The sequence below is a fragment of the Varroa jacobsoni genome, unplaced genomic scaffold, assembly GCF_002532875.2.
Source record: "Varroa jacobsoni isolate VJ856 unplaced genomic scaffold, vjacob_1.0 scaffold_527, whole genome shotgun sequence".
NCBI classification, from domain to species: domain Eukaryota; kingdom Metazoa; phylum Arthropoda; class Arachnida; order Mesostigmata; family Varroidae; genus Varroa; species Varroa jacobsoni.
Genome location: NW_019213429.1, coordinates 47,390 through 67,016, shown reverse-complemented (window position 1 = coordinate 67,016; position 19,627 = coordinate 47,390). Strand labels below are relative to the sequence as shown.

Sequence of the window (19,627 nt, the reverse complement as noted above, 5' to 3'; positions counted from 1 at the left end):
TTTTATAAAGATCAACTTCAGAAAAGGACTCCATTTATCCAAAAGAAATCTCGTCTTAATCGAATCGTCGAGGTACATACGCTACAATTTTGATTACATATATTCACAGCCCGTACGTCCTTATAAGGGATGAGAGTTTAACTAAACATAAATAAATCATGTTTAGAGTGCAAACTTGGATCCCATTCGTAACGAGTTTTTATTACTATGTATATAAAATTTAGCACGTTTTACTATGGAACACGTGAGTAATTGTATAACTGCGCAATGGAATATACTTTACGGTGTGGTTTACCTTAAGGTCACTTGTCGGTTCGCTACTGGAGACTACTGCCACGTTGAGGTCGACATCAAATAGTTTATCTTGACGCCCTATTATAAGGGATCATCAAAGCTGTATAATGAAGCACGCGGACAGTACGAAATATATATATCGCAAGCCCCATAATACTGGCGCGCAATAGCCTGAACGACTGAAAAGAAACTAGTAAGACCGCGATATCTACTGCTTCAGGCGACGCCATCAAAGTACAATTTCCTAAATAAAAAAAGTTGTCTCATGTTGGCATGAAGGTGGATTCATCACTTGAATTTTGAGTTCAGATCATAACTGAACCAAAGCGATATGACGCGGATGAACACGTGTGTTCCGCCGACGGTGTAGCACTGATTGGCATTGGTACGAGCATACTTATACTAGAGCCCTTATTGACCTTACACTATCAGCGTGCGTTGCTGCTCACAGTCGAAAGATATCAGAAAGATTTACCTCGGCCTCGTTGTCTTGAGGTTATTTCTCACACATACACTGAAAGTCTCTTTTCAGCGACAAGAATATTTCTATCTATTTCCATCGAACGCCACTTATATAAGTGTGGATGCGTAACGACGAAAAGGCCTTCAAAGTTACCCACGCTTTCTTGACGAGTCACTTTTAAACCTCATCTCGGCTTCACATGCCATAGATTCGTTCTTCTCCAACAACTCCAAATTAGTTCAGGAAGTTAAAATAAGAAAATTTGCCATAAAGTTTCTTAACGCTACTGTTCGCTTTATTAAGGTATCACAGAACGCGTTCTTCACCTCCTCTGCAAAAAGTAAGTGACAAAATACGATTCTCTTCAGCCCCCTTTCATATCACACCCTGTTTTTTTTTGCTGTTGCTATCTATCGACTGCGTCTATTCATTTTCATCGAAGAACTACGATATGAAGTATTCGCAATTGCGTTGAGTCCGCCATTGACTTCACGTCTGGGGACAAGCGTAACCTTAGGCGTTAGCTTCGCAACCACAAACTATCCAGTGCTGTACGCATGCGGTACGTGAGAACGACAGCTTGCTGTCGTAAACCAGCGTTAAAATATTGTTTCTCCTTCTATCATTAGCATGACTAGTCGAAAATTCGTCACAGTTCCGCTATGGGCGGAGAACAAAAATTGATCCTTCCCGCCAGCAGCAGTTGTGGCAGCGCCATCGTCAGGCAGCGGTAGAAGAAAGAGGCTTAGCCACAGGGCGACGATAGGTCAATAGAAAGAACTACAATTGATGCTATGGCTGCTACTGTAATCATCGTGGTCGTGGGCCACTGGTAGGAAGAAGTCTGTAGATGCGATAATCCGCACCGGTCGACGAATGCGTTTTTAGTCGATTCGCGCAAAGGTTTGCACCTTTACAATGAGCTGCATCGCAGGCGTGGCGGCTATCACGTTTACTATCACATAAACTTTCCAGAAATTTATTGTAAATGCTATTACTATTGTTACTATGGTTATAATTGTCCGTTCAAGAGGCGTCAATCTCACTACAAAAACATCATAAGCATCAGTAACAGCGTATCGTTCTTCTCTATTTAAGGTTTTGTTTTTTTCTTCCATTCTTTCTTTCTTCCTTTTATAAACATACGTCCTTTATCTTAATCGAGTCTACTAAAGTGAAGCTTCCATAGCATTTTAGTGGTCAAGGTCAAATGAGAAGTTCCTCCTTTTGAAAAAAAATCGAACGATTTGTGGACAATAAATGACCACTTACTCTTCATCGAGACGCCTTTTTGAGCACATAAGTTCTGGATAGATAGCATTTCATGAGTTATGCGAAGGCTAGGTTCGTAAGCAGCAATTCGCTCGGATAAGACTCTGGTTCCGGAGGCCAGCTCTCAAATCTCTCTACATACGAAAATTACGATTATAAGAAAAACCTGAACTTAAACTTGTAACCTTTTAAGAATAAAACATAGATTAAGACAGCATAAATATAGGGGTGAAGATTCATCAATGGTATGGGACAATAATCTAATTTTCACAGAAAAATTGAGTAAAGGTCTGCTGTAGTAGGATACATTTTATTCACAGCCAGCTTAGATTATCATCATAATTTGCGTGAAAATAGGATCGTGAATGATGTATAATGAATCCACATTGTTTCTATTGACCTTCTATGAATGTCGATTAACTAAATCAGAAACCTTATAATAGGTAACAAGCATTTCTAATTATGATTACGTGTATTGAGACTAGGTTAGGGCAAACAATGTTGACAGCATTTACAATAGTGATTACTTCCTTAAGTCTTCATAGTAGTCATCATAATATCCAGTCTTACTAAGTCACGTAATATTGATTGATATCGCCGTGCAAAAGGTTCGCATACGGTTTATTACTGTGTTAGCTACTCATTACGTGATAAACAGAAGCTAAAGATACGAAAAAATGCCGTCGAAGCAATATATTATCATTATCAGCTGCCGTTTTCAAAGGAAGAGCACGTTTTTAACTGGCGAGGTCAACTCTGCTTTGAGCCAATGCTCTGAAGCATGGTGGACTTTCCTTTCATCATATAAAGTATTCAGCTTTCCAGCATTTACTATGCTGTTAGCCATTTCCTCACTGCATTTCCCTACACGTTACTCATAAATAGCGAGGAGCAGAAGTACTGAACATTATACTACTATTACGGATTTAACTATTCGGCCCACCACGAACTTATCTCTGACCGTTGTTTAACCGTCTCATTCCACCTCCGTCAGTCACCGTTTTCGCCCCCCTAACAACCTTCTTCTTCAGTTGGAAATATTATCGCAGCAGCGTTAAAAAACACCCACTACAATACCTGCCCGTCTTCTTAACGACAAGTTACCCTCGAGCTGCTCTCAGCAGAAATGAATGCTCAAGAACAGACAGCGATGAGACTAATTATAGTGGATAAATATATATAAAATTACCCCCAGAAAATGTACCACTCACACTGGTTATGTTTGGGCGATTCACTAACTTTAGTCACCCCGTTACCAACACAGTGCTTATTGTCGCCTACATGTTAGAGCAACAGTAGCATCGTTTTAAATATTGCAGCATCTGTAGGTCTATTTAGGACAAGAGGTGACAGATACCAAACAGGATCCATTGTAACCAACTTGTAGCAAAGTATGAGTATCAAATGATATGGCCGCTTAAACGCTACATAATTACGTGCGTCATTTTCGCGTTTAGTTATGACCGGTGAAGAGGTGAAGATTTCAGAATAAAGATGTTCGAAATGGTTTAGATTGACGGAAAGGCTTTAGTCTATGGTGAAGGCAACGGAGAGCTTGTTGCATCGGAGTCATCATGTTTCTTTCCGGCTGGTTTCGTTTAATGGCTTACACGTTTAGGGCCACGTGGTTGTCCTAATCCGAAACAGTGTGTAAAAAAAGAATACTGAAACATTGTTTGTCAAGGCTAATTAAATTATTTCCAGCAGCTTCTATGGATAATTGTCGTGAAGTATGCATAGCCTCTGAAACGTGTTGCGTCATTTACAATTTATTTTAATCTCTTAATTTTTGTTAATTAATGGGATGAGTTTAGCTCTTTGATGTACTTGAATGCACTCCACGTTCTAGTGACCCAATCAATACAAATTGTCCTATTTTTAGTACATAGACTTCTTTAGCGGGGCAAGCGAGTTTGTTTGGAGCCCCGAGAAGTTCAGTACCAACACGCCTGATGTTTGTTTTTATTAAGAAATACCTCAGACCCATATAATACGAGTGTTTTTACAAGAGTATCTAAGAATTCCGAATATCTGAATTAAATGTCTGATCGCTTTGAAACTATTAGCGGAGATGATAGAAAAAATATCCTATTTAAAGTGATAGCTAAGGAAGCTTTTGTGAAAAACGGATTTTCGTGTCGAATAACCTTCCAAACTCCATGGAAGTGCTTAGGTACCATATACAATATATATAGTCATATATTTATTTCTTGCGCATTGTCCTCAGTGCTGCTTACTTTTACGCGTCTTCAGTGGACCGTTCAGCCTATGTCATAATAAACACCCCGCACGTTTTGCTTGATTGCTATCAAATTGACTTCATATAAAAACAACAAATTTCATTATATCTAAACAATAATTCTACAATAAAAGACCAGCAACAGTTGATTACCTTATGCTCTTGTATTGCGTAGTTGTGTGTATGCAATTTCTTTATCGTCGTATGTTTGGCGGTACGCGGGTGGCGCTACGCGGGTGGCGCTACGGTCATTATTAGCTAAAAAACACATGCAGAACGAGTTGGAACACGTCATCTATGGCGTTCACTATCACTGATATAGATATAATGGCAGACACCTTGAAAGCATGAGTCACTCATCGTTTTTCATCCATCCGCCACCAGATGAAACCGCTGGAAGTTGTCAAACAGGGCAGCGACTACAAAAACGCTATCGAAAAAACTGATTTACTGTTTGGTCACTGAAAACTAGCAGAAAATGGCTTCGGCTTCCTATTCCTTCTCAAAGAAAAACTCGATAGAACCTTTCTCGCGTCTCTTTTCTGTCATACTTACTTAGCTGTGCGCGCCCATGTGCCCAGTTGTGAAAGGCCTCTTGCTACGATTACCCTTGCTGTTGTTGCCGTTGTTTTTACTATTGCTGCTAACATTACTACTATTTAGCCAAATATACAGCTCTGTCTTACGTCAAAGTGGCAAATTATCCGTATGCATTATTTTCATATCACATTATACGTTCAGACTGTTCGGCCATCGTTTACAGGCGATCTGGCATTCTGGTGGCCAATAAACGCATGAGGACTTTGCCCGCCACTACTGCTCGCGCCACTGATGGCGCCGCCATCATCGACCTTCTAAAGTCAATAGCTGTAGGATCCGAAGAAGAGGCAGAAGCAGCTTCAGCAATGAATGTAGATCGTGCACAATAATCAGCTCTCACCCACCGCTACCATTTTTTCTTTTCCTTTTCCCTCTCTTTATGTCCCCGTCCGGTCCTGTCCATGTGCACTTACCCACATCGAGCATACTGTTACCCCAGCGCATACTCTTAATGCCATGTTCTATTTGCTTGGATGCGAAACACAGAAAATTGACAGTCGAAAAGCAGACGACTCCTGCGCGTTTTAGCACACGCGCAATCTTTGCACGTTTTTGCTGGTCGGCCTCCCCTTTAACTCCCCTTTTTGCTATGAGTTTTTTTGCACCATTAGACACTACCGGCATATACATTCGGTGCTTGCGGTCACACGGAATAACGAGTAAACGAAATTATTTTTGTATTTGTGCAGAAGGAACGCGTCATACTGCTGGGCAGTTTACGACGAGAGGGGGCATACTGGGTACGCCGTCATTCGGCGGTTGCGTCAGTACCCCGTCAACGGCGTCGATCCCTCTGTTGCGACGTCGCTTATCAGTCAAGATGGCGGAAGTGTGATGACCTTGTTGGCCGCCGCGTTATGCGTTTTAACATTGCTGCCTGTGTATAGCAGCAAGTCCATCTGGCCATCTGTTTGTGTCTTTACGCTCATGCCAGTCGATCAGCGAGCGTGAGAGGTTTGTTGCATCATCGTCAAATTGGGTGCGCCTTTTTTCTGCAAATACTGCTCATGCAGATGCCAGTGAAAGAACAATGTGGCTCAGTGGACCGTCTTGGTGAATAGTGTGTGTGTCCGGTAAACGATGCAACTAAGCTATCGTTTAAACGATGTTTTATAAGTAGAGGAAATCTGCACGGTATTCAGTAAGAAAAGAATACAAGCGATTGGCTCCTAGCACATCTATCCTATAGTCGTAGAACATTAGTTCTGACTGTGTGCGTGAATGTGTGTTTGTTTATATTCATATATGACGTCAGCGCTATTCAAAGAATGAGAGAAAGCTACGAAACAATTCTTAGCATGTAAAAGCGGGCCCGTGGCTTGGACAGCCTAAGAAACCACAAGTCGCTAGCTTATGGCCCGTTAACGACATAAATTGTGCTTAAGGAAACAAACAAGCGAAGGAAGACTTCACACTATTGGCTAACAACCAGCTCGTTTCGTTGCGGCGGGCCTCTATCAATACTTACTTTGTCGCTTATAAGGGTATCACTGTTTGGACTTGTCAACTGATACTTCTACGCCGTGTCACGGCAATCAACTCAATGAGATATGCCCAGAAGCTTTAGAACATCATTAGACGTCGCTGTTACAGAAAAAAGTTTTTGCGGAAATTTTAATTATGTTCATGGCATAAGGCTCGATCAAAAAAATAGATATGACGTGAGAGAAGGGCAATGTGGAGTCGATCGATTTAAGCGTGACATTTACACAGTGAATAGCGTAAAGCGATCATAGGCTCTATCTCTTTTGGTTCACAGAAACTGCAATCGTTGGACGCTCCATCACTGAACAGACGATTCAGTTGTCTGTTCGGATAGATATAGCGTGTTTACGGAAGCGCACAAACGACGTACATTCAAGATTGCACCACACATGTATCATAGACTCTTACCTAATCAGATTGTAGAGCTTCACGTAGCGATGTTAGGCTATTGACGGATGAGCGGATATGGTTAAGGCGATTCCCGTTTACGTAAGACATGTGCTTCGTTTTGCTGCAAACGATGCATTAAAGTCATCGCCGCATCTTTTCAAAACCTACAATTCTTGAAAACCCCTCATAAAAAGTTATCTTCTAGCTTTCTCAAACATATCCTTTACGATAATTAAGTGCTACGTTAAATGTGTATATGCTTGCTAAGTGCATTCTTTTAATTTCGACCAGCAAAACGAACGCTCACTGCAAGAACTGAAGCGTTATTGCTAATCCAGAACCTAACCTCTCTAGTACTCTATATTCTCTGTATATAAATGAGCCGAAAGTTGATAATGTTCTATGCATTTAAAGCATTGGCGTGATGGCGCTTTCACGTTTCGACATTTGACGCACACAGAATTCAATAACCAACTTCTACCTTTCGGCCTGTCCTGTTACGGTATTGATGACTAGCGCAAGTAAATTCCTAAGGACCTGAGTATTTTTTTTTTTAGAAGACCTTTTAGAAGAGAAAATTGTACCAACAACCAGATGTGGAGAGTCAAATTTGGAAAAAGCACTCATTAAGTACATGATTTTTCCGACAGAGATATCTTTATGTTAGTCTTATTTTAAACACGTTGTTTTAGATCATTGCAAACAGGTGAGAGTCGACGGCCTGCGTAAGCAAGTGTGTAGCATCTTGATCATACCGATCCAGACTGGTAATGAATGAGCACCGTTGTGAGGTCTAGCTATTGTGGTCAGGGTAACTAACTCGACGCTCCAGTGAGGGCTTCCGATGCTGTGTAGTGCACAGAGCTCAACTACGTACAATTATAGGCGAACCCATTTCAAACGAAAAAAAAGTTTCGTAAAGAAAATCGGTTTGCTACCTCTTTCTACTATTGAGCTAATTTTGAACTAAAAAAATAAAGATTGATAGACAGAACACTTTATTAGTAGTCAAATCGGTCTTACTCCGCTTAGTGCATCTTATGCCTCGGGTAGATACTCAAAAGGACCATAAAAAATGTGTGCGGGTGTACGCGGGGCAGTACGGCCGCATAGTTCAGGTAGCATGGAGAGTGGTTCGGGTGGTGCTAACAGCAAGCTTTTATCGATTCAACATGAGGGATGAGCGTTAACGATGGCGTCCAACAGTTGGGCGGGCGCGCGACCATTTCGCTCACACATAATCTTTTACCGCGAATAACATCAGCTAAGACATTGTAAGCTTCAAAGAGAATTATCGTTGATCTTAAACAGGATGGTAATGAACACGAACCGTCGCCTAAACGATGTGATTTTACTAGTGATCAGCAGTAACCCAACGCTTACGAAAGATTGGCCGAAGACCTCTTTCGGAGGCAGGTTCTAGGCAGGTATCTCGCAGAACAAATGAAGCATATGGATCTTAGCCATTTAGAAGGCGCAGAAGAAAAAATCCTTTCGATGATAGGTACCCAACATACCGACGTCTATGTCGAAATAATCAATTAGTTCGCCTAACATTTCTGAGACCCTGATATAAATGGAGAGAGAACTAATCATATATAGTATCATCTCCTTATATATAAAGCGAGTAAGGTTCTGCAAAGTTAAAGGGTAGGATAGGTTTTGATCTTTTTCTCGGTGAGTATACTACACTCGGTAAGAAAACTGCACTGAAAACTCTATGCCTTTAAAGATTCATTTATCTGTTGAAAATTCCAAAAAACGTAACCTGGCGACTAAAATCACGAATGCTAGCGGACAATGCTACTGAGCTAAATGTATCTATTCAATATAGAATGCCAACATAATTACAGCTTGAGACTTACCATTGGCAGCTTATACGTTTTACCGTGCTTGGCTAGTAGATTCCAACACCATAACTGGATGTCGGCGAATATTAGTGTACTCTGTAAATACAGTATGGTGCAAAAAACAAATTTGTTAATAGCTGGGGTCGGCTTGAAACAGTTACATAGAAATAATTACTTGTCAATATACTGGGTTGGAAAAAATTCTTTTCTGATTAAGGAATACGACATTTCTTTAATCTCTGTGACAACAGTTTATTATATTATGTCTGCCTCATCATTGTTCACGTTTTTATTCCATCTTCTCACTAAACGCGCTATGTGCAGTCTCACCAGAAGGTAGCAGGTTTTGTCTCAAAGGCGCTTTTTAACCGTGTTTTGAGTCGTTGATCTGTCTCGAAAATAAGACCTCGAAGGTGATTGATTATTCAGCCAACGCAAAAAAAAAAAGTAAAATCCGTCGACGCAAAATTGGGAGAATATCAACACCCCAACAAAACCTGCCATTCGAGATTTACGCAAGTTTGACCATGTTTGCGCTTTATGGCCTCAGATTGCCACGGAGAATGACCCCGTTTGCCGGGTCTTTTTACTTGAATAGCCTGGTTGTTTTGTGCAACTGGGCCAAATAAACGTGCAAACCAACTGTGCAATTCCCACTGAATCAGGCCCTTGTAGTCTTACCAAACACAGAGCGTAATCTTTTTTGAGTAAGGGTCTTATTGGGTCTCCTGGAGCTAGCTACCTGTTCCGGTCTCCGATTCATGTCGACGTACAGACACCATTTCCCACCACTGCTGACAAAATCAGTCATTGTGACCGCGTAACGTTTAAAACTGCATGTAATGTTGGGATGCAACGTTAAGGCGTAATTCCTTATTGGATTTAGAGAGTTCATGAGGTGTCCAAGGTTCTCTGTAAGTACAAGAGACTTGAAATAGTTAGTGAGCGTCGTGTGCGTGTGGCTCATCCTTTCGGCCGATTTTTGAGTTGCTTATCGCTTGTCTTTCCTCAAAGGTGCTTTCGAATGGCTTTCATCAAGCTCAGACGGTCGTCTAGAGCGAGGGACATCCTTTAGGTCTTGGACCCGTTTTCAAACTTGGCAAAGTACTCGTCAACAGCCCTTTAGCAGTAGCGTCATTACCTTACACAAGGCAAATGTCCCGGGCTGTTTCAACAGCGCTTTAGCCTCGACGAAATGCATAGTTCAGAAGGGATCAGGGATACACTTTTTTTTAAAATCCTGAACATCAATTTCTGAGAAAGTCTTTTGAGTTGAAATTGCATTCATAATACAGTACCTTTACAGCACAAAGAGTGCCTTTGATCGATATATCGGAAGTTAACAACAACAATATGAAGGAAAGCCTTTTATTATAGCGAGGTAACATTCCTTCCATATACAGAGCACTTCGGAAGTTTATATATATATTACGAAAAAGACTGTAGTAATTTCGTTTTTTTGTTTGTGAATTGGACTCTATGGTGAAAAGTTTATGCTCATAACAATTTCAACAGTTTCAGGGCTACATACTAAAAGAACTGTCTTAAGGATTTACAATTACGCTCAATATTTTATCTGCTAAGGTCAGCGAATCCATTAGAATCGGACGTCGAACAGGGCAATATATCATAGCATACACTCGGAAGATAACATAAGAAGAAGAAGCGAACTTTTCTAAATCTTTTCGAATAAAAACTGGAAAAATTAGTGAAATTAAGCAATAAATTAGCCGTAACCAAACCAGTGAAATGGCGGACCAAATAGTTTGACCTTTTTTTTCTTGGCTATTCGCGTGAAGTGAGAGTGAGCAGCAACTGAAACCTAAAAGTAAATTCACGGTGTGAAAATTCAACATCCCACCATTTCGATTTTTCCATATTAACTAGATAAAGCATTTTTTTCAATTATTTCTTAAAGCGAAATGTTTACGAATCTGTTTACAGTTGACTTTAGGGAAGAACGTGGTAACTCGGCAGTCAGGTATAACCGACAAAGTTATACTGAACGTCTCACTAACGGTCAATTTAGCCGTTCGCAAAATCTCTTAGACGTTCACATATTTAAACGTCTCAACATCGTCATTGACCAACAATCAACTAATAACAATTACATCGTCAAGGACTCGTTACTTTTCAGGCACAGTGGCAATAGGCATAACCAAAATGTCAATATGTTTTGCGATAACGGTCCCAGAGATGGATAGATCGCAAATAATTGTTGATGGGGTAGATGAAATACGTTAACAAAGAGTAGAGATCGATACTTTATTTTATCACTGTATGCGATGCACTTTTAGACGCCGACAAGTGCCCCATGATGTCGAAGTATTATTATAACAAATCTCGACCCAAACCCAAAGACAAAGTGTGAAGCTAGTGACTTCTGTAGTTGTGAAACGTTCACTAAGGTCGCATACAGCCATGGCAAATTCCTAATGATAAAGCGCAACTTCGAAAACGCGCGAAACCCGAATAGAATTTACACATCACCCCCCTGAAAAAAGCCACTGTAACATTACTTATTATATAAAATGTGTTCAACTAGTAAGATGACGGCTTGACGTTATTTCGGAGCATGTTTTTTCTTACATGAAATAACTTATCCTAAATCGAAACTACTAAAAATTTCTTGACCTCTCTCTACCCTGGCATTCGAGTAACTAGGTTACATAGCTAACAAGCTTTGGGTGCTCATGGAGCACCAATATCTTAATTTGAATTAAGTATTTATGCAGATGCTCAGTTTAAATAAATATCTAAGATTATTAACCTACATCAAATAATGGATGAAATAGAAACACAAGCCCGACCGGATTTACTGAAAAACGTATCTGCAGATTTCGAAAACAAAGCTCTTGGGGATGTTTTTCACAGTGATACTAGAAGTTGTTACTAAAAGCTGTAATTTTTTGTAAAAAAATAAATCAAAACAAAGTAATCCAAACATAGCGAATGTGGGTTACAAGTGCCAAAGAAAATATAGTATGTTTTGTAAACACTTCCGACCAATGATAGAAATATGGAAGATTTATAAGTTGAATCATTTTCTCTTGCTATTATCTATTGGTGTTTAATTTTTTATTCTAAAGGCTATTTTTATTAAGACGGCTGTATTTACTTGTCCGAGAACTTCTTCCAAAATTAGCCGTTACCCTATATGCTCCATGTGCTCGCCTATTTTAGTAATATGTAAGCTTTTTAGTCTTCTGTCTTTGACAACAAAAAATGATGCGAACGTAACAACCTATTGTAGTCATATAGCATTCTCGTATTTGCTAAAAGTATTTGCATATTTTGTTCACGTAATTACCCTAATTAATTTCTAGAATGGATTGTAGGAAATGACTAAAGGGAACTCATTAATTTTCTAAAGTAGAAAAACATTTCAACATATTATTATGAGTAGAATTAAAATAGGATTTAATTTAAGCATTCTCCTCAGACTTTCTCCCATTTATGGAGTGATCGATTCAGGCTAGGGGAGACTCGAGACGGACGGCAGCTAGGGATGACATGTTTACAATATTTGTTGCTAACCAATATAAAGAGCCTAGATTTACTGTTGAAACTACACCACTAATCCAAGAGTAGACTGGTATCAAAACGAAGATGTTTAAATCCAACGTTTTTACTTCACACAACGATCTTGGACAAGAACGGTATCCTCGAAATCACCCATCTTTCTCAAAAAAGATGATTCTAACATTTACAAAGGCTGAATTACTATTTAGCGCATTCACATAAAATTTATCAACCTATAATATTATTTTCCCTTTTTAAATAGGGATGTCATAATAGGTGTTCATTTTACACTGCGTTTACAGAATTTTTTAGAAATTGTTCTATATCTGAACGATTTCTCAAATGTGATTGAGTTACTTTTGTTGTTGATTCTGACAATTCGCATGATCGCGCTACATCGAATGACTTAGATAGAACAACACCACGCAACAAAAGTGTTTGTATTTAAATCGATCTGCCATAAAATGTAGAAATAATTGAAAAAGAGATAATGAAGTCCGACGTTTTTTGAAAATTTTATTGAGCGAACAATTCTTCCTGGTGAAAGGGCCAGGCGCGGTCGGTTTAAGCCCCCATGTCCAAATGACGATATTTACGTGCACGAGAAGAATATATTTGTGATATTTAGTTTATAATGAAAGCAATACTCGTTATGTTAGATTGACTGTAGACAAGTTCATCCCATAGGCCGAAGAAAATACTAATGTAGGTTTATGTTTGTAAATCATTTTAAGATATTAAAGCAAATCGCTATCGAAAATATATAATGACCTTACGTTATAGCCCCTATTAGGCAAAGTGGCCATTGAACCTCGATTGGATATTTATTACAGGAAATCCAAGAATAAAATATAGCACCAATCCAATTTACTCTGATTGGTGTCTATATTTTACGCTATAATTTCTGTTATCTATATAGACTCTTATGACATTATTTTGCTAAAAAGGAAACAAGTCGTTGATTAATTTACTAAAATACGCTGATTATATATAGAGAGACGAATATAAACACTTCTGCATCGTTGTCGTTAAGCTCGGCTCTCGGTCAGCTGTCGTTGGAACAACTAAGGTGAACCTTCTCTCGAAGTCTCCATGTTCTCTCAGATGCAAGATGGCCACTCGCATGATGCCGCTTTGTTCTCGCGCGGTTCTTCGAGGCTTGGGGCCCAATGCATTTGCTTTGGGGGCTCGCTGTTCCTCAACTTCTGCCCATGGCACGGCCTGGAAGTGGTGGAAGAAACCTGCAGCTGTTGCAGCAGGAGCTGCTGTCTTTGGTGCCCTATCCGGTAAGCACCCATCTTTCGTATTCCACATAACGAAGAGTTACAGCCCTGATGTCCCGAAGTGCGATGTCGAACAGTAGGCGATAGCCCAGGAGGCCTCTTAGATGTCCTTTGTCAATTAAATGTAAGCTATTTTGCTTGACACGATAACTAAATATAGCTTCTGTTATCAAAACGTCTGTTGTGAAGTTAACGGCCCTTTAAAGGTTACCAAAACTTGAGCACAAGTCATAAGCTCATAAGAAGCTGACATGCATTGTTTAGTGTTAATGGTACTTTCTGTAAAACCCAATAAAAAGTCAATTTGCCTACACTAAAGAAAAACTTAAGCCATTAGTGTGGCCCGTCGAAACAATGCTTAAATGTATTTTAACTATTCTAAAGGACCATTTAGTCATTTACGCCGGTGTGCATGTTATGTATCTCTCCCAACGAATTTTGGAGTAAGCGAACTCACGCAGGGTCGGGTAGTCGGTAAGTCTGAACAATTAGCTCTCCACATAGTCGCTGTTTTTATTACTAGTACACTATCCTAAAAATACTTAGTGGTAAACAAAGGGTCATTATACGCTGCTATGTCTATATATGGATTGAATATGCCGACTAGTATCATGATATTTTTGTTATGTAGCAACATAGATGATAGAATGTTTATTTCAATAGGTCTCATTTTCTAAAACTTTGTTCATTATTATTTTTATTATATTCTAATCGACGTAGACTATTGTTTACATATATCCTTCGAAAATCACTTCAAAAGTACTATAAATTGTTTAGTCAAGCTTATTTTAGGGATTGTTCTATAAAACTCATCAAATAAGATGTCGACAATAAAAGGACTAGCTTTTGAAACTGAATTTTAAAGTAGTTGATAGTATAAGCAACACAAATGATCACTGCATTAATAGATTGCGTAAAGGCTGTAGCGTATATTTATTGTATCACTCGTATAGTTGTGCACAAATGATTACCTTATAGTCTGTACTAATTATTACACTATGTCATTTCCTACGGCGGTCTTAGGTACCCTGCATTGGAAATTGTCAGCAGCTTCACCAGCAGTGGAGGATTCACCGCAGAAATCCACAGGCAATGCGAATACACCTCTCATAGTTCAAGCTCAGGAGGTCGAACCTGCAAGCTGGAAAAATATTAAGGAACCTCCAAATGTGCCTATCGCAAGGAAGGTTTGTTACATTCGCATGAACATGCGTCAGTTTTCGAAACAGCGATAACATAACTTCTAGCGTTTGCATAGATGATTTCGAAAATAACTGATGCCGTTTAAGCGTTCAAGTACTTTTTGCGAACTCATTATAGTGTTTTTGTGTGATTTTCAACAATTTCACTTATAAACTTATAGTCTAATATCTTAAAGGAGCCTTAAAAACATGTATTATGTATATATATATACATAACATGAACATCATTTAATGCAGGTATCGGGAGCTCAACCTCTTCCTGGAATCAGGCTTACCTTATTTCAGTACCAAACATGCCCATTCTGCTGCAAGGTAAATTAATACAGCAATGACGTAGCCCATATTAGTGCTTTCCTATCGATAATTTGCAAAGTATCGACAAAAAAAACTTTTAAAAAAAAGTTTTACATGTCGTATAGGTAATTCAATGTATCTATGAAAACTCTTCAGAACAATATATGTCAGTAACCAAGCAAGCGATTCTCATGACGCGATAGGCTTTCACAAAAAAAACATTTTGTCGTTCTAGATTTTAGAGAACTCTGCAATAAACTCATTCCAGGTGCGAGCTTTTCTGGATTATCATGGAATTCCGTATGACATCGTTGAGGTAGAACCTGTTCTTCGGCAGCAAATAAAATTCTCCACCTATAAAAAGGTGCCCATCGTGCTTTTGAGAGAAGGGAACAATTGTTGGGTAAGTGCGCATGAACGACGTTAGAATGCTCTAAACGATATTTGGTTTCAATAAATGCTTGAGAAGTTTGCATTGATGCCTGTTAATCACTTGCTCCTCACAAGGTTAAGACTTGTGATCTACTTTCACCTTGTTTAACCGACAGGTGAATGTGAAGGCTGAAACATAAGCCTCTTATAAATGCTTTTGTGCCATAATTTACTTTTGTCTTCACATGAGTCAGTAGTGTACAAATTTTACTCTAGTAGTGCTATTCATTAATGCCTGTTTGTTTAGGGGAAGTGCAAACACTACAATTAAAAATACATCGTTTATAGCATAAAGTGCTTAGCAGATATGGCACGGTTATGATTGGATATGTCATATAACATCATTATTGATCAATTTTTTTTTAAAATGTAAGGTTCAGTCGATACATAGCTGCTTGTGAAGGAGTGACTACCTTAATTTTGTTCACATGTGCATAGTAAGTAGGAAAACGTAAGTAATATATATGAACCGCATCTTTTTTTTTAATTTTTCATCTATTCAGCAACTCAACGAATCGTCGGCGATCATAAGCATACTGCAAAGTTATCGTCTAAATAGCGAGCCAGGAATACAGGCTTACCTCAATCTCTACCAACCAATGAAAACCAAAGATCCCAAAGGGAAGGAGGTAAATTAAGTTAAAAATCAACAGTAAGCCAAAATGCTAAATCTATGACAATCGGACATTCTCTATACCAGCGTAAGATTACTTGTAGGTCATACATCTTACGCAAAACATGTTGACATTAAAATAATGGGAAATCGGAAGATGCTGAAAATCTTATAGCAAATTAGGCGTGTAAAAAAAATAACTAGAAAGGTTAAGTTTTTATGACATATTAGTCAAATAAAGGATGTCGCTACTTGGGTATAGCAAGCCCACTTACGAGCAATGCCGATGAAGTAATTTTGTAAAACCATGTTTCGAATTTATACAGAATATATCTGGTTATGCTCTAGTACACTCTTCTTATTAAAAAGTAGGAGTTCGATCTTTGTGTTCGCGAAACACCGAATGCGAGTTAATTATGTTGTCCTTTAGTAAAGTAAAAATTACAAAATACTTGTATTACTTAAAAAAAGGTTTTCTTCTTCCATATGATTTTAGGTATTGGAAGTGTTCAACAAGTATAATCTAATATATGATCCCCGAGAAGAGACGCTTAATGAAGATGCCGTTAGCAGTGAAATCAAATGGCGTCGCTGGGCAGACGATCATCTTGTTCATGTTCTCTCGCCTAACGTCTATCGCTCGCCAACGGAAGCGTTACAGGCATTCAACTATTTTAGCGATGTATGCGTTTGGCTTAAGCAATAATTGTATTTATCAACATATAGTAATTGCGTTTATTCTTCTCAATTTCTTTGAAATTGCTTACAGTGTACATTACTAAAATCAATCGTAATTGACGTTTTTCAAAAAGAACTATAAGCCAAGTCAGCCGACAATAATTTTGCTTCTGATTCGTTACCAGTGTTCTGACCCAAAACCAGAGTTCATACCCGAAGTTTCTGATGATTAGAATTAGTCAAGCTAAAATGACGGTCCGTCTAGTTTTCTCAACTGACTTTAAGTCACCCTCAAGCGGGGTAACTTTTTTGGAAACTCGCTAACTATACAATAAAAAAATACGTCATGTTCGTTAAATTCTTATAGAAATTTGTTTTGGCAGGTCGGCGACTGGAAAAAGCTATTTCCAGCGTGGGAGCGTTACCTTGTTATTTATGTAGGTGCCGCTGCGATGTACTTGGTCGGAAAACGCTTACAGAAAAAATATAATCTCAAGGTAAGAAGTACTACCAGCGTGGATGGACGAAACTAAACGCATTATCTGCTCGCGCGAGTATGTATCTGCTTGGATTCTTTGTGTTTTCACTAACCCGCTACTTCGTTTCGTTCAGTGAAACTGAACGCTTAATAATTTAATTGTATTTATAACTAAACGTTCGTATATAAATCTGTGTGTCTTTATTTTCACTTTTCTATAGTAATCTATATCTTCTATGTAGTAACTTCTGCCCAGTTGTCTCTGGAAGTTTGTTTATTAACATTCTTTATTTTGCTTTGAAATGTTTATCTATAAAGAAAAACGTGATCCTGTGCTTTCAAAGGTGAAGTCCAGACATACAAGATTGTTCAATATTATTGTACTACTATTGTAGACTGAAATCATATTATAGATAAAGTTGGCATATTCCAGTTAGTGAATTGCTCTGCATGTTCAGACCTCAATATGTACTTCGACTTATGTTGCAGGAGGATGTGCGGTTGAGTTTCTACGAAGCGTGCGATACGTGGACCGATTATTTGGGAAATGGCAAATTTGCTGGCGGCAAAAGGCCTAATCTCGCCGACTTGGTCAGTGTGAAAAGCATAAAACTAAAGTAAAAATATAAGTCTCTTACTGTAAATGTGGTCTGATGAAACAAGTGCTTACTCGATACTCAGAGAAATTTTTTTTTAGAAAAATTTCTCAGAAAAAATTCAGAGTTTAACGGTTTTATAAAAATGCAGTTTTTTCAAGGTTTATAGTATCGTAAGCTGACTTCATAATTGTTAGTTGCGAGATGCAAAAAACTGGTATAATCGTACTGATCTCCATTGTTCTGTTGTTTTTTTTAACAATAACTTTGGTATGTATTTTTGTAGGCCGTATTTGGTGTTTTGAGCTCTGTCGAAGGATGTGCGGCATTCGACGACGTGTTGAAACATACTAAAATTCAACGATGGTTTAACGATATGAAAACCGCTACGCAGAGAACTGATCCAACTTATTAAACATATGTTGGACCTATGTATGTCTTTGGTCTTTCAACACTGTTTATAAGCTATCGCGAAAGGCCGCTAGAACGTAATTAGAGTTGTCAAGGGGCATCGATAGTGTATTATTATTAAGCATCTATACTGTGAGCATAAGCATATTGCGTCTTCAATTCCTTCCATTCGATGAAATCGAGACATGACGTCGTTTATCGGCTGATGGTCCACTGTCTGCTCACAGTTAATAACTTGCCTAGCTGATTCGGGCTACAATAACAAATGAAATATCAAGAACGAACACAAGGCCAAAGAAAATCACCGAATGACAATTCAAGTTTTTTATGACAATAGTTTTTTGAGCTTTTTTCTACTTATACAGTTGCAGATGGAGCTACCGTATGCAACTGAATTTAATTATGATTGAGATCATTAACCTCTCTTACGAAGTTTCTGCAGTGAAAAGCTATACTTAAAAAATAGAAATATGAGGCAAAACCCTCCAAATATATACAGTTGATGGCCATATGCTAGAATTGCCTTTATTACTTACCGATCGACTAATGCGATCCTGCATTATTGAGATTTAGAGCGTACCATATATATAGGTCACGGTAAAATAGAAACGGAGAATAAACTGTGTTTTAGCTTTGCGAGAAAAAAACCTTTTCTTTTTGTATCCAGCTTAGTTTAGATCGCAAAATGAAAATATCTATTAGCATTAGTTGAGCTGGCTACCAACAATTTTTCACGTAGATGTTAGAAATTTACTTTTGGAGATTTCTAGACTTTAGTAATAAATAAAGTAGTCATCATATAGATATTCAAATTAATGTCAAACCTTTCAATCAGCCGTCTACTCTACGGTTATGTGTAGGCACAACGGTTATATTCTTTGATATCATTTGATCATACAGTTTCAAATTGTCAGGAAGTACGTTACAACATTTCCCGTGTAGGATTATAATTGTTCATTTAATTGACTTGTTTTAAAATGTACATAATGGGTTAGATTCCTGGCATCTATCTAAAACAATACTGTATAGACCGAGCGGTCAGTGTATTCCAAAGGGGTGATGTGGTACTGAGTAACTGAATATGTTAAAATAAATATTGGAGGATTTGATTTGATTCGAAGTCATGATATTGTGCTTTGCGATGTTTGTGTTACAGTCTTTATTATATCTGTAAAGTTTATCCGTAACAAGGATGGCTATTAACCCTACGCATATTTGAAATAGATGCCAAAGCCTATTGAGAACGTAAGTAAAAATGATCAGTTCACGTTTTAGGCTGTACAACCGTATGCTATTTGGACTATTCTAGCCTATTAATGTATACGTTTGATTTGGCATTCTTTCTTTACCTCGGTAAGTAGGCTCTTTCTCTCGCCTGCTTGTTTACGCTAGAGACAAATCATAATTGGAACATAACAAAATACGCCACAAGTAAAATATTAGGGGTAATTTTAGGCAATCTTTACCATTTTAAGAGTGGCTATTTATTGGTCAGATTCGACGATAGGTAGCCTGTGCAGAGTTC

General features: G+C 38.4%; 1 protein-coding gene across 1 annotated transcript; it reads left to right on the top strand.

Moving 5' to 3' along the window:
• Positions 1 to 5,750: 5,750 nt before the first annotated feature.
• Positions 5,751 to 19,222, top strand: Su(P) (prostaglandin E synthase Su(P)). The gene is made up of 10 exons (XM_022834458.2): positions 5,751 to 5,847; positions 13,110 to 13,401; positions 14,422 to 14,585; positions 14,838 to 14,912; positions 15,163 to 15,297; positions 15,830 to 15,955; positions 16,436 to 16,621; positions 17,001 to 17,114; positions 17,585 to 17,686; positions 17,978 to 19,222. Exons 2-10 carry the CDS (start codon positions 13,227 to 13,229, stop codon positions 18,104 to 18,106), a joined length of 1,206 nt encoding a protein of 401 aa, XP_022690193.1. The 5' UTR covers positions 5,751 to 5,847; positions 13,110 to 13,226; the 3' UTR covers positions 18,107 to 19,222.
• The last annotated feature ends 405 nt before the right edge of the window (positions 19,223 to 19,627 follow it).